At 44.0% G+C, this 23,625-nt stretch overlaps 4 protein-coding genes across 4 annotated transcripts in view; 2 read left to right on the top strand and 2 right to left on the bottom strand.

Annotated features, from left to right (window-relative positions):
- The window catches only part of lgr6 (leucine-rich repeat containing G protein-coupled receptor 6), a gene marked incomplete at its 5' end in the record, with an annotated part of 65,790 nt that extends 63,419 nt beyond the window's left edge, over positions 1 to 2,371 (top strand). Inside the window, 2 exons of the mRNA XM_083642385.1 lie at positions 444 to 524; positions 719 to 2,371. Of these exons, the coding sequence (XP_083498511.1) occupies positions 444 to 524; positions 719 to 1,995 (1,358 nt within the window). The 3' untranslated portion in view covers positions 1,996 to 2,371. The remainder of the gene's footprint in view (positions 1 to 443; positions 525 to 718) is intronic.
- Positions 2,372 to 3,175: 804 nt separating this feature from the next.
- ube2t (ubiquitin-conjugating enzyme E2T (putative)) lies at positions 3,176 to 8,363 on the bottom strand. Its single transcript, XM_083641433.1, has 7 exons — positions 8,296 to 8,363; positions 7,392 to 7,550; positions 7,074 to 7,143; positions 6,849 to 6,954; positions 5,838 to 5,936; positions 4,015 to 4,098; positions 3,176 to 3,612 (listed from the first exon to the last, which is right to left on the bottom strand). The coding sequence occupies exons 2-7, from the start codon at positions 7,498 to 7,500 to the stop codon at positions 3,496 to 3,498; spliced, it is 585 nt and encodes a 194-aa protein (XP_083497559.1). The 5' UTR covers positions 7,501 to 7,550; positions 8,296 to 8,363; the 3' UTR covers positions 3,176 to 3,495.
- A 363-nt stretch (positions 8,364 to 8,726) lies between these two features.
- LOC310781146 (putative methyltransferase YdaC) lies at positions 8,727 to 12,943 on the bottom strand. Its single transcript, XM_083641691.1, has 4 exons — positions 12,870 to 12,943; positions 11,684 to 11,940; positions 9,892 to 10,072; positions 8,727 to 9,131 (listed from the first exon to the last, which is right to left on the bottom strand). Exons 2-4 carry the CDS (start codon positions 11,936 to 11,938, stop codon positions 8,935 to 8,937), a joined length of 633 nt encoding a protein of 210 aa, XP_083497817.1. The 5' UTR covers positions 11,939 to 11,940; positions 12,870 to 12,943; the 3' UTR covers positions 8,727 to 8,934.
- An 824-nt stretch (positions 12,944 to 13,767) lies between these two features.
- On the top strand, positions 13,768 to 22,668 carry etv7 (ETS variant transcription factor 7). Its single transcript, XM_083641030.1, has 9 exons — positions 13,768 to 13,971; positions 14,311 to 14,470; positions 17,072 to 17,236; positions 17,333 to 17,524; positions 18,840 to 18,965; positions 19,952 to 20,101; positions 20,748 to 20,890; positions 21,023 to 21,123; positions 21,750 to 22,668. The coding sequence occupies exons 1-9, from the start codon at positions 13,939 to 13,941 to the stop codon at positions 21,955 to 21,957; spliced, it is 1,278 nt and encodes a 425-aa protein (XP_083497156.1). The 5' UTR covers positions 13,768 to 13,938; the 3' UTR covers positions 21,958 to 22,668.
- The last annotated feature ends 957 nt before the right edge of the window (positions 22,669 to 23,625 follow it).

Genomic DNA, 23,625 nt, shown 5'->3' with positions numbered 1-23,625 from the left:
TTTATTAACAGAGCATGTGAACTTGGACATAAGGGAAATTAATAATCCATCCACATACAAACATATTTTGGCAAAATACCCAAAAGCACATTGCCAACATTTTCTCCCCCCACTCATCAGAAGTATTTACATGTATAACACATTTGCTGAGACAAAATGTGATGAGCAACAACAAGAAATCAATCCACAAGTTATTAATGCTAGGCTGTGAAGGGGAGACTGGTGGGTACCCATTGAACCAATTTTCATTCAGATAAATTGAGCTGAGAGGTTAATGAACCCTTTGAAATAGTTTTCCCTCGCCCAAATTTAACCTATGTTTGGAGTGTTATTTAGCCCCCTTCCCGACAAGCTAGCATATATGCTTGGTATATGCTAAGTAGGCCTTATCCAACAGGTTGGCCTGTACTCTGACCTTTGACCCTGACAATGTTATATTCCAGATGACCCTGACCTGGAGGAGTTCCAGCTAGAAATAGAGGAATCCAAACTACAGACCAGTGTCCAGTGCACACCCATTCCAGGTAACTCCAGATACCCTACTTTAAATCACATGGTCATATTATTATCTAACCGGTAGGCAGAATATAATTGTGATCATTTTAGTCCACAAGAACCTATCATGGCTATCAAATATGAAGTGTTCGAAAACTACGTCATTAGCAAACAGCCTTTGTATGAATTCTGCTGATGGTTTGTGTTCTTTGCGGCGCTGCAGGTCCTTTCCGTCCCTGTGAGTCCCTGCTGGGCAGCTGGCTGGTCCGTGTGGGCCTGTGGTCCATCTCTCTGGTCTCTCTGCTGGGGAACTCCCTCCTGCTCCTCTCGCTGTTCGGCTCGGCCAGCTACCTCTCCCCGCTGCGCTTCACCGTGGCCTGCATGGGCGCCTCCAACCTGCTGACGGGCGTGTGCACGTGCACCCTGGCGCTGGTGGACGCGCTGACCCTGGGGGAGTTTGGCCGCCACGGCGCCCGCTGGGAGGGCGGTCCCGGTTGCCAGGCGACGGGCTGGGTGTGGGTGTTTGCGTCCGAGGCCAGCGTGCTGCTGTTGACCCTGGCGGCGGTGCAGTGCGGCGTGAGCGTGACGTGCGCCCGCGCCTACGGCAAGTCGCCGACGCTCGGGAGCGTGCGCACGTGCGCGCTCTTCTGCCTCACCCTCTCGCTCACCCTGGCGTCTCTCCCGCTGGTGGGAGTGGGGGAGTACGGGTCCTCTCCGCTTTGCCTGCCCTCCCCGCTGCCGCCTCCGTCCTCTCGGCCGCCCTCCTCCCTCGGCTTCCCCTTGGCTCTCATCATGATGAACACCTTGTGTCTGCTGATCGTCACGGGTTCTTACATCCGCCTCTACTGGGAGCTGCTGAGAGGAGAGTGTGAGGGCCTGTGGGACTGTGCCATGATCAAGCACGTCGCCTGGCTGATCTTCACCAACGGCCTCCTCTACGTGCCCGTGGCGTTCCTCTCCCTCTGCTCCCTGCTGGGCCTCCTCTCTTTGGGGGAGGAGGTGCTCAAATCGGTCCTCCTGCTCCTCCAGCCGCTGCCCTCCTGCCTGAACCCCCTCCTCTTCCTCCTCTTCACCAGAGACCACGGCCACTTTTTCTTCTGGCCCCGCCCCAAGGCGCGCCCGCAGCTGCGGCGACGAGACCGCACGCTGGACTCGCTGGTCTCCGTGGAGACGGAGAAGAGCTGCTGCTCCGACTCCTCGACGCAGGTGTCACTCGCCGACGCGGCCGACGCCCCGTACGGCGCGGCGGGCTCCTCCTCCCTCCGACCGCGGCCGGATCCAATCAGATTCTCCCACTGCTCCGCCACTTCCTGCTCCTCCTCCGTCCCTCTCATCCCCTGCCACACGCCCTCCTCCCCCGCTGCCAGAGATAGAGACAGAGTGACGGAGAGGCGGAGCCAGAGAGATGAGGGTCTGGAGGGTTTTGATCAGGACGTGAGCAGCAACAGTTGCCCCCTCTATCACTCTCCCATGCCCCCCTCCCTCACCTCTCACCCCTGAGCCTCCCAGCTAGCTGGCTGGAAAGCTGGGGACACTATGGACATTCATGGCTCATCATCATACAGCAGCAGCAGGCCTGGGTTATCAGTCCCAAAGGCTCCTCAGAACGGGTCCACACAGAGACTGTAGAGTACTATAGAGACGTCTATGAGAACACACAAAGTGCCCCCAGGAAATAAGAGACTGCAACTCCAAGTGCTCTTCACAACACTATTAAAGACTATTAAGACGAAACACCACGACGCGGCATTACTGTTCAAATAAAAGGACCATTTCAGACACTATCCAGTGGACTGGGTTCAGTCATGGACTCAGATGGTGAACAGAAAGCTCAACTCAAAGCCCTAAAATACATGGAAAATCTAAGCATCAGACAAATCAGTGGTTTTGCCTGGGGGGTGGGGGTGGGTGGGGGGGATTTAAGTAGTCCAAGTAGAATTTTAAAGTGTACATGTTTATATTGAAATGTGATCTTAAAAAGAGACATGCAGCTTAGAGGTTATAGATTGTTTGGTTACATGTTAAGTGGAGTTTTCTTATTTTTGGTTTTGAAATATAAGGTCTATCTTATTGCTAAGGTTCATTTCAAATAAAGGGATTCATCAGCCCGGACACACACAGCAGGTCACTTTACCAGAGTAAGCTAACATTTCTCGTTCACAGAAAGTCCACTCTCAGTTAAGATATACTTTTCTGTAATTGTAGAACAGCTTTTATACAAAATGTTCTGCTTCATGGCAACAAACTGCAACAGGAAACAGATGGCACATAGAGTTTACATGGTTTTGTCTCAAATCAATATGCACCTCTCCTCAACACGAGGCACGCAGACTGAATGGGACTTAGCTATGATCTTTCTACAGACACTTAAGAGTAGGCTAGCAATATGTACATACAATGTAACTACCTCTGAACTAGCATGGTATTGATTCACTATAGCCTTATGTCTCCCTTTTTATATGATGAACAGCAAATATATAATTTTATATATTAAGAAATAAATCATTCTTAGTTTGTAAAAAAAAAACAAAAAAAAAACAGTTTTGCTATTTTGGATGTACATACTTTGTATACAACTGGTAAGCATATGGTTGAATAAAAGTAATAGCTTCATATTGTATGCATCAGCTGTTCTGCTTGTCCCAAACACTTATTCATGCCACACCAGTGGCCAGGGCACTTTATATAAACCATGAAAAAAAAAATCACATAAAACTCAATAGATGTTAAAAGAAACTTTAATATTACTAAACATAAAACTGAACAGTATACATATATAAATATGTAGATATTTCTACATTAAGAAGAGGGCTGCATACATAGAAAGTGCAATTAGGCATTGGTGCTAAATAAGAACTTAAAAAAAGCACTGCTCACAAAGGTAAGTTAAGCATGGTCCATGTGTTTGGAGAAGAAGCCTCAAGGCTACGATGGGTGAGGTGGTCACCTACACGCAGGCTCTCTTTGCTTCCTGAGGCCTCTCCCCGGTGAGGTGGTCACCTACACGCAGGCTCTCTTTGCTTCCTGAGGTCTCTCCCCGGTCTCTTGCAGAGCTTCTCTTTTGCGGGACGAGTCGTTCTGGTCTGGAGTATTTTCTTTGTCACTTTCCACCACTCCCTGAACACAGACACACACTATTTTAGACAATTATGGAAGGCATTGCCCATCCATGGGCATGCAGCTGCATCAAAACTGGCAGCAAAGTGGTCGCATCACTACATTACTGCACTGCATAGTTAAAAAAAAAAACACATTCAACATTCCATGGACATATTGAATGAGCATCCCAAAATTACACGCAGCGACACCACCACCTTGTGGGATGAAAATGCAACTACATAATGGTAATACTGTACAGAGCAGAACAAGGTCACAGTAAACATGTCAACCCTATAAATGATGCAATCCCTCTATTAGACAATCAGTCAATCAATTATATGAAAAAATCTCAAGGGAAAGTGTGTTTTAATCGTGGGTGACATTAAACTGCTTCACTTGTATAGACCAGAGTGGGCTTACCGTGTTCTTCTGAACTGCATGCTTCTCTGTCCACTTCTTGGCCTTCTCCATGAACAGCTGTTTGTTGTGTTTGAACTCTGACGACTGCAATCGACAACAACTAATTAAATACTTTGCGGTGTGGTACAGTAGGGCTACACAATAAAACGAAGAAAAAGAAACCATTGTTATTCTGGTGTTAACATAATCCCTGTTATACAATCAAGATAAAAGTATTCATGCTAGGGTAGACACTGAGATTATATTTCTTTCTTAGTATCAACCTTTTTGGTTTTGAAAATTATATAGCAAGCTTTATCCTCACATATCTCAATTCATATTGCAATATTCACCAGAAATATCATAATATGTGTGGATAGGGCTGTCACTTTTTTTTTCTTCCAAAATTCGAAAGTTACTTCCAACATGGGGGGAGAAAATAACATTTGAGCTGTTCATTACTAACCTGACCCTGCCAGATGGGGGCAGTATTGTTTTCACAACAAGAGACACACCTCCACCTGTTTGTGAAACAGAATGTGAAACAAACCCATCCATCTGGCAGCATCAGGTTAGAGAATTACCTGTTCAAAAAAAAAAAAAAAGGCAAATGTACCCTATGTGTCAATTAAAGTTCGTTCAAACTTTATTTTTGGAAAAGGTGACAGCCCTATGTATGGTTGTTCGTAGCGACTAATTTCCTTGGTGGTTTAAATGAAATTGTTAATTTAGACTAGTCGACTAGTCCAAAAGTAAGAAAACACTACTCAGAAAACAATTAAGCACAATTTAATCTATAAGGTTAAAAGGTTGTCCAAAAAATAGTGTGTGTATACAAGAGCCATTTGTCTTTGACCTTGAAACCGTTGATTACGTTCTTCAATAACCAAATCGTGTGTGGCACTTTGCGTTGTTTATTATGAACACTGCACATTAGAAAACATGACAACTCACCCCGGCACCGTGTACTCGGGCTCAATATAGTCCATTAACTTTCGGATTTCTTTGCCTTCAACAAAGTTGAGTGGACGCATATCTTGCGCAGTCATTGCTGTGATGATCTGCGTTATCTTTTCAGACCAAGCGGGATCACAGGTTGTGTCGGTCAACGATGTCGTAATGGAGGCTGCTGAATGTGGTTACGCATTGCTCCGGTCGAGTGGTTAAATGCCAGTCTTATCTGACACAGCCTACGTACAACCTTATTTTCATTTTCTCCGTCAAAATACTGCCAAACCCGCGCGCTGGTGTTTACGAGATGTGATCTCTGTCCGGTCCCACTTTCCACCACGCTGGATTGTTTACATGCGGGCATTAGCGGGGAGGTGGGCGGGCGACTGCCGGAAGGTAGCTGCGTAACATCTTAAGCGAGAAACATACATACATACATACAGTACTCAGACGTCAGCTTGACGGGGTCACAGGGGAGTCCCCAGCAAAATGAGCAATTGTTGTGTGATTTCAATGACTAGAAGTTAACCCAAGGAGAGAGAATGTAGTGGATTTGGTCTCTCTCCTGTTATCTTTCCCGATCTACATTATAGTTTACTTGCGCTGTTCACATCAGCTGCGTCAACCCAACGGTGCATCACATTTTTGAGGAGCTGCACTCCGGCAACGCCGCAGGCTCGCCGGCTACGGCGTAGCCCTACGGCACCCACGGCGAGTGCTTTGACGCCCGAGTATAAATATTGCTTTAGACACAACAGTTAACCAGTATTAGTAGTACATTATTATTTCAATTATTTGTTTTAAACCGACTAGTATTTCCGGTGCCGACTAGCGAGGTAGCAAGCGTTTAAAACGAGTAGTCACGCACATGACTAATATAATGTATGACTCACTATATCAGCCATGAGTGGGTCATCTGGGTTGGGTTCAGCCATCAGGAGCTGTATGGAGGTGAGGACTGTGGAGATGTTTAGAGATGGCTTCCAGGCACCCTGAAATCAAAGCAAGTGGACTTCCTTGGTCACCAAAGAAGAAACTTCAAGTCTATCTCACACAGGCAGACGACAACAGAGGATGATGGTGAAACAGAAACATTGACTACGTTTACATGCACACAATATTCCACTATTATTTCCGAAAATGACAATATTCTGAATTTGATAAGGGTCATGTAAACAGCATATTCCAGTTGCATTTTCCGAATTTGCCCTTTTTCCAAATTTAGCATTTTCCGATTAAGACATCTGGGTTATTCCAGTATTATTCTGGTTTTCGGAGGATTCTTTGATCATGTATACAGCGCATTCGCAATATGCGTCTCAATCAGGATTTTTACCGCAGTTTGCGATGCATGTTGCCCGTTTGTGGTCAACTGATGTGTGCTAGAAAGCGCTAGAAGATCTAATAAGATATAATCATAATAATCCATCATCTCTGGCATCCAAAAAGAAAAGCCGACATTTCTGATCGGGAGGAGATGAGAAACATTGATTTAAAGGGAGAGAGAGTAGTCTATAGTGCCCAGTGCCCACGGAAGTCCACAATGCTTGCGAGCCTGCGAGGTAATAACGTAGGCTACTAGCCTACTTTTTATGAAAGACTTGGATGCGCAACACCAAACTTTTCAGCAGCAAGCTCCTGAAATGGACCAAGTGATGCTGGTAAGAATACTTAGTGCTGCTCTGTTTATTCTCAACAGAAAAACTCCGCGGCTCCGCCTACCTGCATCCCCCCCCCTCCCTCACGTGTCGGGGAGGGCGAGCTACGGCTGCATGTAAACGGGAATATTAGTGGATTATTCATTTAGTCGGAATATTGTCATTTTCCCAATATGGGCAAAAACCAGAATATTGTGTGCATGTAAACATAGTCATTGTGGTTTGTGTAATGTCATTTGTTGCAACCTTGGGTGGGAGTTTGAGAGCGTCATGGCAGATGCGTCCGGAATTATCAATGTTTGGGTGGTAGATGGGTGTTAAGAATCGTATTTTGGGGGGCTCAAAGGGGTACCTAGGAGGGGAAAAGAGCACATCAGACCCACTACAAAATAATATGCGTCGTCCACAATGTGGCAAAGAGAGGCAGATCCCTCTTGAACATGTCATAGGCTATCTCATAGTAAATTGTACCTCTCTGGGACCTTGATCTCCAAGGAGAAGAGTCCTCCTGCATACGGAGTGCCTGCTCCTCCAACTATCTCTGTAAAGAAGAAGGAACAGACTTTAGCAGGCAGATAAACAAAACAGACAAGACGTAGTGGTATCTGTGAAACCTTTTGTGAGAACAAACGCTGCCTCTATTTGTTTTAAGATCCAATGTCATGAACCTGAGACTAGACTCATGAGCTCGGAGGTCATGAACCTGAGACTAGACTCACGAGCTCGGAGGTCATGAACCTGAGACTAGACTCACGAGCTCGGAGGTCATGAACCTGAGACTAGACTCACGAGCTTGGAGCTCATCCATGCGTTCCTCGCTCTGCCAGCATGTTATCCCGGGAGGCGGCTCGTTGCTCAGCATCTGAAGTTCACGCTTCAGACGGGACACCCTCTGCATTCTGCTTCCAATGGGACCTGTGAAGGACCTGTGACGGACCTGTGACGGACCTGTGACGGAGGACATGATGAACAAGTCTGACATCATGTTGGGGTTGAACCTGCTGAAGCCCATTGTGGGCGAAACATGATGTGGTCGGTGTGGAATAATTACAGCACAGGGAATGAATAGCCTATTCTGTGTGGGGGCATTTTTTGCCTTAATGTTTACTTGTATGTTCAGCAGCACAGGGTTTAAATACTTATTTTACAATTAAATATCGAAGCTTTTGCATAACTTAATACAGAAATGTCATGATAGACTACTACTGTATGTGTGTAGTGTTTGAGACTCACAGCAAGTTCTGCCAAATGACCAATGTAATGATATTATCAAATTCATACAAATATTGAACTAACTTTATTCATTAATTAACATGGCATGAATTTTCCAAATATTCAATGCCATTTTACACTTTCCCAAAACAATCTCAGTGCTGGAAAACAAATTTTCTGATTCCATAAGTACTACTCTTATAAGATGAAGCTCGAGTCGACTCGACTGATGATTTGCGTTGACTGGACTAATGTTAGTTAGCTTAGCTGAGGTTGCTTATGCTAACCTCTTTTTACATTTGTTATTTAGTTTACTTCACTTAATGCTAAAAAGAAAAGAAAAGAACTTGCTAGCTAACGTTAGCTTCCTGCTATGCGGCTACATGGCTAACGCTATGTATGACAAGCGATGCAGAGTACCGATATATCAACAGTCAGGAAGGAGATGTAGTTTATTTAACCTATAATATCAAGGACCTACCTCGAAAATAAATCAGATCTTCACTTCAGTAAAAGTTGTCCACTTCGCAGCATCTGATTCTGTTCAACATGCAAAACAACAGCGACCGAAGCAAACAACTCAGAAAGACAGCGCACACGGGGTTTTGGATTTCCCTCTGTTTTCCTACTGTAGCCCCGCCCTACTCTGCCTCTGATTGGCGTATATCAATAATTTCCCCTGCCCTTAACCAATCATCACTCCTCATGCCATGTACATCGTCATCAGTACTGGCCGCGTTTTAGAGTAAGGCCTTATGGGTAATGTAGTTAGTCTAGCTGAAGCTTGGATACATTACTGTCATTGAACTTTATTGACTTTTATTTTTAGTTCACATTTCAAGAATCTGTCTGAATCATAGACTGCTATATGAGGTCATTTAAATTATAGCAGACTACTACTGATGGGGAATTTATTAAATTATCATCATTTACAAACAGTAAACATCTGTTAAATGTGCCTGTTTCTAGTGGGCATGTCGACCTATTGGTTCATCATTGTGACAAATCTCAACTTAGAAATTCTGAACTTTACATTAAAAATGTACATAGCCTATACATTAATTGCAAAACACTGTAATCACACAAAACATCACTGGAACCTGGAAGCCTCCATGCAATCTCATTTGAATGCAGTGGCGTAGATAGCCTGAAAGGTAATGTCTTTGTGTTGTTTGTCTTCCATTCTGACGTCGGTGAAGCCAGAGTCTTTGAGAGCAGCCATGTAGGGCTCTGGGCGCCAGTTCTCTCCTGTAAACACTCGCTTAGATGCAAAATAAGCCAGCCGGTTCAGCCTTAATGTGGTTACCATCAGGCCTCCTGGGGGCGATAAAGAGGGAGAGAAAGGATGAGAGATGTGTGATGAAGGAAAAGATTACATAGAAAGCTGCACTGAGTGAAACATGAACCTCCACACTAACACAAAGTCAATAGGGTAGCCCAGAGCCATATAGATAGAGGAGTCCCGACATCTCCATTCACTCCAATGGACCAGTTTTTTTACTCCAGGAAGTAAGGTCCTGGATTAAGCAGCACTGTCGAGTTGCAGCAAAATGGACAGTGTTTGTTGTACTCTGAAAGGGTTTTTCTTCCCTTGAATCAAATTGTACATTATCAGCTTTATGTTAGCATGCAAAAGTAGCGCGAGACCCATTCCTGGCTGTTCATTGGCTAATGAGTCTCGCATTTTGGTCCTCCGCTGACGCCACTCTCTCTAGAGGATACTAGTGTAGCCTTGAGGAGAAGCAAAAGTAGCCTACTGGTGTGCTCTGTGAAGAGGTAAATCCCTATTGAAATAAGCATTATAAAGAATATATTAAAAGAAAAAGGGGGGAATCAATGTACTTTTTGAATGTCTATGCACTAGTTAAGTTAAGGTATAGGGATGAAGCCAACTGCACCTGAATAAGACAGACTACTTTTCCATTTTAAATTCAAATAGAGAAGTGGCTAGTTGATGTATTCGGCCGAAAAGTCATAGTCAGTGAGGTGATGAACTGCCAGCAGAGCAGACATTAAGCTTTTCAAGTCTTCATCCGGGTGTCAAATACGCCATGAAACACAATGCAATATAGCCCACCTGGTTTCATCACGCGGTGTACCTCCGCGGCGCCCTTCCTGAGGCTTGGCCAGAAGTAGTAGCAGTTACAGTGAAAGACTTTATCTATGGTGCAGTCTGCCAGAGGCATGGCCGCCACGTCACAGTGGTGCAGGGTCACCTTCCCACTGGCCACCAGCTCCTTCATTTGCTCACTTGCCACCTGTAAGAGGCAGAGGTGGGCGCTCGGGTCACATGACTTGGACTTGGATTCTAGTCACAGTTTTAATCGTTTAAGACTTGACCTGATGCGTGAGGAGAAAATACTTGAGACTTGACTCGACTTGGATTGTGGTGACTTAGGACGTGACTTGAATTGATGACTTCAAAAGGTTTCAAAGGTCTTGGGAAAATATATTGTGTTTGTATAAGGCCATGTTCACATTACAAGCAAATCTGATTTGCTGATGAAGTCATTAATCGTCATTATCTTGATTGGTTTCCCAAATCTGATTTGGGAGTGTGTCCGCACTGCCACAAATCTGATTCTCAAGTCGGATCTGTGTGTCCAGACCTCCATATGTGGTTTGGGACAAGTGACACAAATCAGACTTGGAGCGTCCAGACTCATAAAACCAATCTGGATAGAATCCTTAATAGGTCACTAAAGTTCACAAATCAGATTTGGCCTCCTAGTCTGAACATGGCCTAAATGACTTGAAGTTTGTTCCAACAAACAACTTCTGCTTTCTGAATTTGTATGGAATGTTTGAAGTCGATACTGAAGAAGTCAAAGTCATTGTTTTTATCCTATTAAAACAATATTGCATTGAAAAGTCCTAGATATTTTGTTTTCTTTAGGAATTTTTTCCAAGGAAAAGATAAATATTGTGTTTGTAACAGTGTTATTTCAAAAGTGAGTAGCATGATCTGCCCTCTGAATGCAATACAATAGTAATAAGCTGGATATTAAGCATGAACTGTATAAAAGAGTCATACGTGCATGTAGGCCTACACCTGCACAGACATGCTAGCACTGTAGTGCAAGGCACACATACCTTGTTTTTCTGTGACATATATGTTGTACTCAGCCAAACTATCACTGACATGTATTATTATGACATTGCTATCATGTGAAATCTCTACTTTTGGCCATTTTTATGTTTTAACCTCAACTCTATACAAATGATGTGCTCAGTGTTCTCCCAATCACTGCTTTTGCAAACCTGTCTTCAGACAGACACACGCACGCACGCGCACACACACACACACACACACACACACACACACACACACACACACACACACACACACACACACACACACACACACACACACACACACACACACACACACACACACACACACACACACACACACACACACACACACACACACAGCCTTTCTCTCTTGCTCTCGGATGGCCATTCCCAAAAGGGGCCGTGAAGGTATTGTAAGTGGGCTGACAAATCATCTGCAAAACATTACAATCTTTGTGAAAAGAACATGTAAATATTATTATTACGTATGAGAATGCATTTCTCCATTATTGAAAAATACCATTATTTAATTTGTAATCAATCAATCGATCAATTTGTTAATTAGCCAATTGCAGACAGCCCCTCACTTTTAGTATCTAGTTTCAGTGTGGTGCTGATGGACAGCTCCTTTTATCGTTAAAATAAAAAGTGCTCTGATAACACATTATTTGGCCTCCGTACTGTTTACGGTCAGATGTGACCCGCAATTATTTTTGTATTTATTTTTTTAAGTAGGCCATGGTTGGGAACCACTGCTCGAGGCTATCTCTTCCCCTTCAGTAAGTCCATTTTACCTGGTGCATGTACTGTGAGTAATCCACCCCTATGAGGCGGCCTGTGGGCTGTGTGAGCAGTCTGGCTGCAGCCTGGAGGCCCAGGCCCGGGCCATGACCCAGCTCCAGCACCGTGTCGCCGGGCAGGATCCCGCTCAGCTGCACAGCCTTCTCCTCCAGGATCTGGTTGTGCGACAGGATGAACTTACTGACCAACCATCCTGCCACTGATCGCGTTGGGTGGCCCAACTGTTTCCTCAGTGTAGCAGCCCACATCGCTAGAGAAGAACATATAAGACAGAAAGACACAATGCCATTCCAAAATAAATACAGTGGGTTATTAGACCAAAGTGAAAGCAGTTAGCCTGCAGATATATTGGATGAAAGTCTGTGTGGAGCAGACAAACTAGCCTGGGTAAACCCAGCCCCCACGTGACCTGCTCTCAGACCTCTGGTTTTCAGTGACTGAGAACTCTGAGAGCAGGTCACGTGGGGGCTGGGTTTACCCAGGCTACAGACAAACCTCAAATGAATGGAACTCAACAATTAAACATGCAACTGAAAGAAAACTGCCAAACATGGAATGCTTTCATGGGTTCATGGGGGGTGGGGGTTGGGGTAGATACTCTGGTACCAGTAGGGCTCACAGAACACATTATGCAACTATTTGGAGAAATTCTGTGAAAAGTTTACTCATTCATTATTCTTTGTTTGTTTGTTGAGGAGTGACACAAAAATAAAGATATATCTATCTATCTATCTATCTATCTTCATTATTCTATGTGAAGTTGTGCATGGTTTTGACAAGAGTGGAAGCAGTCATGTGTATAAATTTAATTTTAACAACAGCTAATTTATCAATGGCCTATTTAGGATTTGGTATTAGCAGATAAAGATATAGGCCAGGGTTTGACCACCAGGACTTGCGTTGCGTCTGACCTGTGCGTCTGCGTTTTTATCACCTGGTGATAAAAGGTGATGTGGTGATCGAGGATGTCACCTACGGTATCATATAATATTCCTAATATTTATATTGAATATAAGTTAGTTTTGTGCGCCATCTCTAAAAGTTATTATGAGCTGGCAAACTGGGAGTGAAGTTGCATGTTGCAACTTGCCAAGGACATGAATTATTGGAAGACATTGCGCAATATTATAATTACAATTCCTTCAATCTCATATATGAATACCAATGTGAATACCGTACCATAGCCGCTTAGCCAGCCTGCACTTTCTTGTGATCGTGGCGGTTGGTCAGATCAGATGGTTTGTCTTTCTTGCTGGTTTTCCTGCAACAAGAGGGAGGAGCTCTGTGGGCGCAGGCGCCGCTCTGCTCTGCTCTCTCTCTCTCTCTCTCTCTCTCTCTCTCTCTCTCTCTCTCTCTCTCTCTCTCTCTCTCTCTCTCTCTCTCTCTCTCTCTCTCTCTCTCTCTCTCTCTCAATTCAATTCAATTCAAAAAGGCTTTATTGGCATGGAAAACATATGTTTACCTTGCCAAAGCACGTGTGAAACAAAAGCAAAAAATGCACAATAATAATAATATAAAACTTAACATATAATATAATCATAATAATAATAATAACACAATTATAAACAAAAGTGTAGCACAGTATTAATGTTAGCCTGTTTTAATACAGAGATGTATATATATCTCTCTCTCTCTCTCTCTCTCTCTCTTTATTGATATAATAATATCAATAAAGTATATCTCTCTCACACACACACACACACACACTTCAAAATGTACTTTATTGGCGTGGGAAACATTCCTTTACATTGCCAAAGCAAGTGTAAAATAAGAACAAAAAAATCAAAGATCCTACTACTAGAATAAATAATGTCTCTCTCTCCCCCCCCCCCCCCCCCCTCTCTAATAAAAAAAAATGCGAAGTTACAAATGGGGGTAAATGTTTTTGTTTTCCTTTATGTAATTGTCACACCTTGCTCAGTCAACTAAAGGTCCTAGTGCGCGTCCGATAGTCAAGCGTGTTTTTGCAATGCTCCTCTTCTGATCAGTCTGTCCGGCTGTTGCTTCTTTCAGTCGCGCATGCTGCGAACACACCCCCCCTCATGGATTAGGTTTCTTTCGTTTTCATTTCCCGGAAGGATCACAATCTGAAAATAGCCCCAGTTTTATTTCTTCGAAAATATGCAGCCTAAGTTTGAATAGGGGGGTTGAGGTTTGTTTTATCTGCTGCTGTTTGAGAGACCTGACGAGCCGTTAGCCTAAATGTTTATCAGAAAACTCTCCGGGCTTTAGTCGAACAGATAACAGCATGGAGCACATTTCCCCTTCACCTTTGGTCAAGGTAGGTCCCGGGAACAAAACGCGCACTTATCTCATTCTCAAACCATTCTTTTCGGTTAAATGTTAAACAAGACGAAGCATGTAGATTGAGATTAAATCGAATTTAAATTCTAAAAGGTGTATTGCCAAAGTGCTGCTGTCTGTGCTTGCTGAAAAGTAGCATAACACTTGTGGAGAAAAGGATGAAAATAGCTCACTAATGTGTGCGTGCGCGTGTGTGTGTGTGTGTGTGTGTGTGTGTGTGTGTGTGTGTGTGTGTGTGTGTGCGCGCGCGTGTGTGTGTGTGTGTGTGTGTGTGTGTGTGTGTGTGTGCGTGCGTGTGCGTGCGTGATGCTTGCAGCAGGAACATACTAGAGGAAGCAGTCCTCTGCCCATGATGTCAGTGATGTCTGACAGACAAGTCGCGCTTCTTCCCAGCATGCATCCGTCCCTCCCTGCTCAGCTCCCTGTGGTCAGCGCTCCCACCCAGGAACACCTGTGGCACCTACCTGGACGGCTGCGTGAGTCACACTCTGAAATACAAATCAAAAGTCAAAATGAAATAGCTGCTGGACTATTATCCCAATAGCCTACAGGCCAAAACAAATGACAAAAAAAAAAGACAAAAAAAAGATTTTATATCAAAATTAACAAACCATGTCTTTCTGGGGAAACAGCACATTTATGTTGGTGATTCATCCTGATTCACACTACAAACTTGCCTGGATCCAGACCTTCCAATCCACCCACTCCACTGAGTTGAGTAGAAGATGGACATGGAGTGTAATGACTTGACGATGCAGTCTGATATCAGGCTAACTTCAAACATTTTGTCCAATGACATTTTGATAACTATATTGGAATTATTCCACTCATTATTCCACTCGCTTTTCTGTTTCTAGCCCGCAAGCTCAGTTCAGGCAGCAACATGGGATGAAGGTGTTTTAGGCTGGGCTTCACCTAAAACTCTTTTCCAGTTGAGGGTGATGGAGGTGGAGAATAGTCCTCCACAACCCGAGTGTAGACTACTATTCCTGTTTGATCTAAGTGTAGACTACTATCCTTGTTTGATCTAAGTGTAGACTACTATCCCTGTTTGATCTAAGTGTAGACTACTATCCCTGTTTGATCTAAGTGTAGACTACTATCCATGTTTGATCTAAGTGTAGACTACTATCCCTGTTTGATCTAAGTGTAGACTACTATCCCTGTTTGATCTAAGTGTAGACTACTATCCTTGTTTGATCTAAGTGTAGACTACTATCCTTGTTTGATCTAAGTGTAGACTACTATCCTTGTTTGATCTAAGTGTAGACTACTATCCTTGTTTGATCTAAGTGTAGACTACTATCCCTGTTTGATCTAAGTGTAGACTACTATCCTTGTTTGATCTAAGTGTAGAGTATTATCCTTGTTTGATCTAAGTGTAGACTACTATCCTTGTTTGATCTAAGTGTAGACTACTATCCCTGTTTGATCTAAGTGTAGACTACTATCCTTGTTTGATCTAAGTGTAGACTACTATCCTTGTTTGATCTAAGTGTAGACTACTATCCCTGTTTGATCTAAGTGTAGACTACTATCCTTGTTTGATCTAAGTGTAGACTACTATCCTTGTTTGATCTAAGTGTAGACTACTATCCTTGTTTGATCTAAGTGTAGACTACTATCCCTGTTTGATCTAAGTGTAGACTACTATCCCTGTTTGATCTAAGTGTAGACTACTATCCTTGTTTGATCTAAGTGTAGACTACTATCCTTGTTTGATCTAAGTGTAGACTATTATCCTGGTTTGATCTAAGTGTAGACTACTATCCCTGTTTGCTCTAAGTGTAGAGTATTATCCTGGTTTGATCTAAGTGTAGACTACTATCCATGTTTGATCTAAGTGTAGACTACTATCCTTGTTTGATCTAAGTGTAGACTACTATCCTTGTTTGATCTAAGTGTAGACTACTATCCTTGTTTGATCTAAGTGTAGACTACTATCCTTGTTTGATCTAAGTGTAGACTACTATCCTTGTTTGATCTAAGTGTAGACTACTATCCCTGTTTGATCTAAGTGTAGACTACTATCCTTGTTTGATCTAAGTGTAGACTACTATCCCTGTTTGATCTAAGTGTAGACTACTATCCCTGTTTGATCTAAGTGTAGACTACTATCCTTGTTTGATCTAAGTGTAGACTACTATCCTTGTTTGATCTAAGTGTAGACTACTATCCCTGTTTGATCTAAGTGTAGACTACTATCCCTGTTTGATCTAAGTGTAGACTACTATCCTTGTTTGATCTAAGTGTAGACTACTATCCTTGTTTGATCTAAGTGTAGACTACTATCCTTGTTTGATCTAAGTGTAGACTACTATCCCTGTTTGATCTAAGTGTAGACTACTATCCCTGTTTGATCTAAGTGTAGACTACTATCCCTGTTTGATCTAAGTGTAGACTACTATCCCTGTTTGATCTAAGTGTAGACTACTATCCCTGTTTGATCTAAGTGTAGACTACTATCCCTGTTTGATCTAAGTGTAGACTATTATCCTTGTTTGATCTAAGCGGGTTTGACGATGACACCCAATAACTTGTTAAGATCTTACAAATTAGCAAACCTATGTACTGTATGTATCTGTGTGTGTGTGTGTGTGTGTGTGTGTGTGTGTGTGTGTGTGTGTGTGTGTGTGTGTGTGTGTGTGTGTGTGTGTGTGTGTGTGTGTGTGTGGGAGGGGGGGTCCCGAGCAGACAGACAGGGCAGGAATTTTTGAATTCGGGAAATCTGGCCGACTAAGATGGTTAATTAGTGGCCAAAATGAGTGAACACAGGTCCAGCACCATGGAGAGCTCCATTTGTTAGCTACTGATGGAGCATACCTGAGGGGACATGGACTCACCTGAGGGGACATGGACTCAGCCAGGGGACTGTGAAAGCCCCCAGGCTGCATGCCAACTCTGTGAGCGAGGACTGACTCCTGATCTCACATTCTGCTTTTCTCTATGTATCAGTCATTTCAGTGGGTGGGAGTAATTGCCTTGACAGACGATCTCCTTCGGCCAATCAGCGTCGCCAAATCCAGTCCTTCAGCCAATCAGCTAAACCCATCTCTGTGTATGCTATTCCCCATTAGGAATAAACCCATCTCTGTGGGATAAGGAGGACGTTGCCCACTGGCTCCACTGGGCTCAGAAGGAATACTCGCTGCGCCGGCCCGAGACGGGTCGCTTCGAGATGAACGGGCGAGCACTCTGTCTGCTCACCAAGGAGGACTTCAGAAGACGCTGCCCCAGCTCGGGTAGGAGCGAGTGACGAGTGAGCTCACCGAGAGAGGGACTTCGTGACTGCTTTTTCTGTCTGTGTTTTCATAGACTCTTTGTCTTTCTACCTGTAGGCGACGTCCTGTATGAGATCCTGCAGTGTGTGAAGCAGCAGAGGAGGAGTGTCGTGTGCCACCCGCCAAATCCCTCTCCCGCTGGACCCGGCCTGGCCGACCCCACCGGCCACATCCAGAACCCCCGCGTCCAACAGAGCCACAATCACAGTGTGCAAGAACCCCAGCCTCCCGGGCTCAACCGGACCCGAGGTCAGACAATTCTAACAGTGCATGTTTTCAAAATGGTTGCGTCCCTATCTGTTAACCCGGTGGAATGATCATTTGTTGCTGATGAAACTAAACTTGATGAGGAAATCAAAACTTGTTGAGCGTGGCTAGCCTGTGAATGAATACTTCCTGATGGGTCTCATGTACAGACACGCACACAGGCGTTTATGCACACATGAGCTCGCACACGCACGCGCGCGCACGCACACACACACACGTCTGCATTACTACTTGTGAGGAACTTCACTGATTCATTCCCAAACCCTAACGTTTACACCCTTTCCATGGCATGCCTAACTTTAACGTTTACTTAATTTAAAGCTATCCCGCTTCGAGAGGTAAGGACCAGCAACTCGTCCTCACTTTGCAGGCTTGTCCTCATCCGTCTCTCCTTGTAAAGACATTTTGCTATCGATAGATTAGAGCAGTGGTTCCCAACCTTTTTTGTCTTGTGTACCTCTTGAGGTTTTTGCCATGCCAATAGTACCCCCTCACTCATGTGTGTCGATGATTCTCCTAAATTTGTTCTATTAAACTCACATCAAACTTTTAGTAGGCATAACATCTGATTATTAAATGTAAATCATTTAAATAACTCCCCTTTAATACAATTCTGACAGTTTTCAATTGGAAAAAGTCATCAGTTTTACCAAGATGGACCTATTACTTGGAATATTGTTTTTTTTTTATCATTTTGGAAATAAAATGTAATCCCCAATTGTTCCAAGTACCCCCTGCAAGCTGCTCAAGTACCCCTAGGGGTACACATACCTAGCCTAGGTAAACCCAGCCACCACGTGACCTGCTCTCTCAGTTCCCAGTCACTGAGAACAGGTCTGAGAGCAGGTCACGTGGGGGATGGGTTTACCCAGGCTAACACATACCCCTGGTTGGGAATCACTGGATTAGAGAACTGGAATAACACGAACATGCACCACTTGTCCCTGGCGTAAGCAGGTACTTTCCCAGCTTTAAACAGTAGGAAGTAGGAAGTGTGACAGTGGGCGTGTCTACCTGGAAACCAAACCTTTGACCACTCCTCCTCCATCAGAGCTGAAAACAACAGCGTTGCTCTATGTGAGACGAGTAGTGAAATGGACTTGTGTTGAACACTGCAGCAATCTTTATTATCAGTCTTAAACTCCTATAAAAAAAATCTTTTGAGTGGCTGTAATAAACACACTACACACACACACACACACACACACACACACACACACACACACACACACACAACCAAATTCACTTTTACTTTCTGTTCAACTCTGACACAGTTCCTCGTATTTCTTTCCCACAGTTTCCTTCAGCAGTGCAGCGCCTGTAGCTGCTGTACCCAGTGAGACCACCCAGACAGGACACATGTCACCTCTGCGGGACCACCCCACGCCACTTTACACACACCCTGCTCCGCACACACACAGTAGTGGGTATAACAAACAACCTGCCACACATGCATTGCACTACTGTTGAATTGTGATTTTTACTAGAGATACAGTCGGTCACGTTACTCCTGGTAACGTGTATGTGTGGCCATGTGTGTGTGTGGGGGGGGCTTTCTCACTGGCGCCCTGGTACCGTTCACACTGGATCCACTTGAAAAGGTGGTCTGGGGAGCGCTTTTGGGAACACTTGCGAGTGTGAAAGCCAACCGTTCCGAACCTCATAGACAACACACGGGCGAGGATAAACTCCAGGCATAGTTGATGACGCAAGCGCACTCTGTTTCGTTAGAAATGTTAAATGTGAAAGCTGACGAGCAGGGGGGGGGGGGGGGGGGGCAATCGTTCCCGAGTGTGGAATAGGCATTAGTTGATTTCCGGTTTTACCGGTTCGGTTCGGTGTACGAGCCCAAACCGGTTTGATCACATGCGAACCGGAAAAAATGATTTTTTTTGTTTTTGTTTTTTTAAATAAAAAAATTTGCCAATCCATTCTGATTGCACAATTTTTCGTATTAGCCTCTTCTCAAGTTGCACTAGTAGGCAAAAGTCTTATTTTGTTTATTATGTTGATGTTTGAAGAAAAGTTCAGCTGAATAGTTATGAGAAATAAAAACTGTGTTGTTACAGTTAAATGGTTCTGCTTATTTTTTTTATTCAGTGTTAGTGTGCTGGTTGGCATACCAGCCTAGAGGTGCATTATCGCCACTAACTGCAGTCGCATTACAGTCTTTTATGGGCTACACACAACAACAATTATTATTATTATTTTATTTTTTTTGTAAAATTCGATATATCGGTTTGATACGTTTTTTGGGGGGAATATTGAACCGGTTTCAAAATGTTCAAACCGACCCATGCCTAGTGCGGAACAGAACAGAATGAAAGCAATCGTTCCCAGTGAGAAAGCGACCTTATTCTCTCTCTCTCCCAGCCTCCTTATGTCTCTCTGTCTCTCTCTCTCTATCAGATGGATCAGCAGCTGTCTCTAGGCCTACATTACCCCATAACCAAGTTCAGTGTCCTCCCAAAGCCCATAGCATCGGGCAGGAGCCGCTCAACCTGTCCCGTCGAGAGAAGGCTCGGGGCCCGCTGTGCGAAGCCAACGGCCGCATCCCAGGTAGTTTTGCATCCTGCTGAAAATCAGTCCCATTTGGCACAATCGATACCTGTGTTTTCTAAGAGTGCTGAAAGTCACAAAAATCTATTCTAACATGTTGACAATATGTAACATGCAGTTTGCAACTTATTACAAAAGTAACATATTACATGTAATACATTACTTTTAGCAGTTACTCAGTAATATAACTTATTACCACTAGGATTTCAGTAATATTATACCAGGCAGTTTCTTTGCCAAGTAACACAAGTTACAAATTGAGTTACATTTTTGTTTATCAAAGCACATATTTAAATAAAGATACAATCATTTCCTAATCAAATTGTGTGTTTTTATGCAAATAACCAGCATAGATGACAATAACAAAGGAAAAGGATAACATTTCGAATTGTGGACGGTTTACACTGACTTCAAGACGGTTGAAATTATTTTTCGGGATGGTTCCGCGGCGGCAATGTCATTCTGCTAAGTGCTAAGTTATTTTGGTGAAAGTAACGCAAAAGCAGTGCAATAAGTAATGAGTTACTCTACACAGACAGTAATATTGTAAAGTAACGTATTACTTTCAAATGAAAGTAACTAGTAATATGTAGTATATTACATTTTGAAAGTAACATGCCCCAACACTGGTGAAATCACATTCCAGAGTGTCGGCTGCTGTGGGACTATGTGTACCAGCTACTGTGTGACGACCGTTACCAAGCCTACATCCGATGGGAAGACCAGGGCAGCCGGGTGTTCAGGGTGGTCGACCCCAACGGACTGGCACGTCTCTGGGGCAACCACAAGGTGAGCGGAGAGGTCTGCCTGGTTCCTCCTGCATGAGGAACGGACAGACAGGGTGGACACATGAGATGGCAAAACGGAGAAGGATCTGCTTCAGGGCTTTTTTGTGATGGCGTGTCTTTCTCTTTCTTGCAGAACAGAGACAATATGACCTATGAGAAGATGTCCCGTGCGTTGAGGCACTACTACAAACTCAACATCATCAAAAAGGAGCGGGGGCAGAAACTGCTTTTCAGGTGTGTCTCTCTTTCTCTTCTCTCCGCTCACAACATTACACACATGCACAATTCCTGGTCTCTACGGCACTATAATCTCTCATCATACGTGTGTGTGTACGGAACTATTTTCTTTTGACCGAACTACACCCGCTAGCGGCTAGCTAGTTCCTACATGAGACTGCAAAAGAAAATTGTTCCCACATGAAACTGCTCACAACAAAGTCTGTGCATTATCCTGAGTAACCGGGTCATGATTTCTGGAAAGACACATTGCTGTTGAGTTTTTCAAATATTTTTTTTTGGTGCTTCGAGCACTACAAGCCGAGTGCCATCCAGTTCCATTGTATTGGAGAGAAGGCAGACATCTCTGTGGCCGATGTCTCCAAAACTCAGGCAACTAACACAAAACAACATAGATGGATAAATAGCACTGCAGGTTAGAGGATAAAATATGTATTTTGGATTTTAGGGTGAGCTGTCCCTTTAACAAGAGACAAGCTACCTGTCAGGAGACAGACTGGAAGTGGCACTGAATGCACCTGTTGCTTTGACTCGGTCTCAGTATAAAATAAGAAGTGCCACCCAGTGGATTAATCTGTTACTGCAAGCATAGGAGGCATAATTTGTGACTGTGCTCCCCACAGGTTTCTGAAGACCCCGCAGGAGATCAGGAAACACCGGGCAGACCCCGCCGAGTCCCCGCCCACTGAGTCCCCGCCCACGTCACCTCAGGACGGGGACTCTCCGGAACACACTCCTCCGCACGAGTTCCACGAGGAGCAGTTTGAGGTGTCTCCGGAACCTGAACCTGCCTCTCCACAGCCCGCCGCCCTCCAGCTGGAGCTCCAGTGACAGAGAAACTGTGGTGCAGATGCGCGATTAAAGCACCACTATTAGGTACAGATGATTACAGACTAGGAATGCTCAAAGATGGAGATCCTGGGTGCGATGCATCTCACAGCAAAGCTGCAGTCAATGGCTCGTGTATAGTACAGGTTTTTACCAATGCACAGCCTAGGTGGGTGCAGTGCGTTGGAGATGTTGCACTGTGAGAAAGCTATTGATTTTCGCTGTGAATAATTTTGTGAGATCAATATACATTACTGATCCAAATCAACACTAACAATCAAGGCCCAGGAAAGCTGTGAAAGCGATCACACCACTAGTATCAAATCAGACAAAATCTCTTCAAAACTAAAATATCTCAGACTTACTCATGCATTGCAATGTAATAGATACAAATGATCTTTTTTCAAGTATAGGCCTTGCAGCTAAGTGTTGGAAATGACTGTGCAATTGACTGCCCAATCTTGTCGGGTGGGAAGGAGCAGGGAGGAGTGAGTGTTCAAGTTTCTGCAACATTTTCTGTAACTTTCACTAGTCTACTCTGTACTAGCTCAGACGTCTGATGTAAATAGTTTGACTTATCAACCGTGAGAGAAGGCATGTGTAAAGTTTCTAACTACTTGGAATATTGTTGTACTGTAAGTCGCTTTGGATAAAAGTGTCTACTAAATGACATAGGCTAATATAATGTGATGAATATATTTTTCGTTTCCAACTACTGCTGTGTAAAATAATAATAAAAATAAATAAACAGATCTAGCCCTATTAGAGAAGGGCCTATATCATTTGGTAGCACTGGAGCCCAATCTGGAAAATCATAGTGTTTAATTATATGCTTCCCAGTTCCACGATGCATCACTTCAGTATCATTGATGTATTCAGAACATAAAGGTGAACTAGAAGCCGTTTTAAGTTCTACAAACATATTATTAACCTACTTAATTACAATTTAATTACCGGTGCTCAGTTATTATGAGGTTAACCCAAACAACCACCTGTTCAAACATTTTGCCTAGCTTTAAATCACTCCTACTGTCTTCTTCTTTGGGGTTTAGGGTTACTAATGAGGGTTTCCGAATTCCAATCATGGAAGTTGGAAACCCTCATTAGTGCTTTGCTTGCACCTGTGTTTACCTTGCCTTTTCCACACAAAATGGCCCGCGTCTATTCTCACTTGATGGTTGCTACCAGTAGCAATACAAGGGGTAGGGGTACGGTGGTGCAGTGGTAAGCGCTGTCGCCTCACAGCTCGAAGGTCCTGGGTTCGATTCCCACCTGGGACGCTGTGGGCGCTGGAGTTGTGACCCCCCCATATCTTCAGTGCCTACTGCCCAGGTGGGCTATCTCGTCGAAAGGGCCTTTCTGTGTGGAGTTTGCATGTTCTCCCCGTACCCCCCAGGGGGTTCCTCCGTACATAACCCCCCACTAAAAAAAAAAACATGCAGAAGATCGTCATCCGACCAGTGACGACAACATCTGAAGTTGGTCCAATGATGGTCCAATGAAGGTCCCCGGGCGCTGGAAAGAAATAGCGACCACTGCTCCTGGCCTGCCCCCTGGAGGAAAGGACAAGCCTGGATGGGTCAAATGCAGAGGACATATTTCACCGGCCACCGTCGGCATGAGTGTGTGTAGTGGCCGCATGCATGTGTTGTAGTGTGTTCGTGTGACAAT

Source organism: Poromitra crassiceps, assembly GCF_964638095.1.
Source record: "Poromitra crassiceps genome assembly, chromosome: 8".
NCBI classification, from domain to species: Eukaryota; Metazoa; Chordata; class Actinopteri; order Beryciformes; family Melamphaidae; genus Poromitra; species Poromitra crassiceps.
This window is presented reverse-complemented; position numbering and strand designations above follow the sequence as displayed.

Bases quoted from the DNA above. Each gene is read 5' to 3' on its own strand.
- ube2t (XM_083641433.1), bottom strand. From the start codon at position 7,500: ATGCAGAGGGTGTCCCGTCTGAAGCGTGAACTTCAGATGCTGAGCAAC. The intron at 6,955-7,073 runs GTACAATTTACT...TTCCCCTCCTAG, and splicing joins GAGATCAAGGTCCCAGAGAG to GTACCCCTTTGAGCCCCCCA. The intron at 5,937-6,848 runs GTTGCAACAAAT...CTTTGATTTCAG, and splicing joins CTCTCAAACTCCCACCCAAG to GGTGCCTGGAAGCCATCTCT.
- LOC310781146 (XM_083641691.1), bottom strand. From the start codon at position 11,938: ATGTGGGCTGCTACACTGAGGAAACAGTTGGGCCACCCAACGCGATCA. The intron at 10,073-11,683 runs GTAAAATGGACT...TGCCTCTTACAG, and splicing joins ACTCACAGTACATGCACCAG to GTGGCAAGTGAGCAAATGAA. The intron at 9,132-9,891 runs GTGGGCTATATT...TATCGCCCCCAG, and splicing joins ACACCGCGTGATGAAACCAG to GAGGCCTGATGGTAACCACA.
- etv7 (XM_083641030.1), top strand. From the start codon at position 13,939: ATGGAGCACATTTCCCCTTCACCTTTGGTCAAG. The intron at 20,891-21,022 runs GTGAGCGGAGAG...TCTTTCTTGCAG, and splicing joins GTCTCTGGGGCAACCACAAG to AACAGAGACAATATGACCTA. The intron at 21,124-21,749 runs GTGTGTCTCTCT...TGCTCCCCACAG, and splicing joins GGGCAGAAACTGCTTTTCAG to GTTTCTGAAGACCCCGCAGG.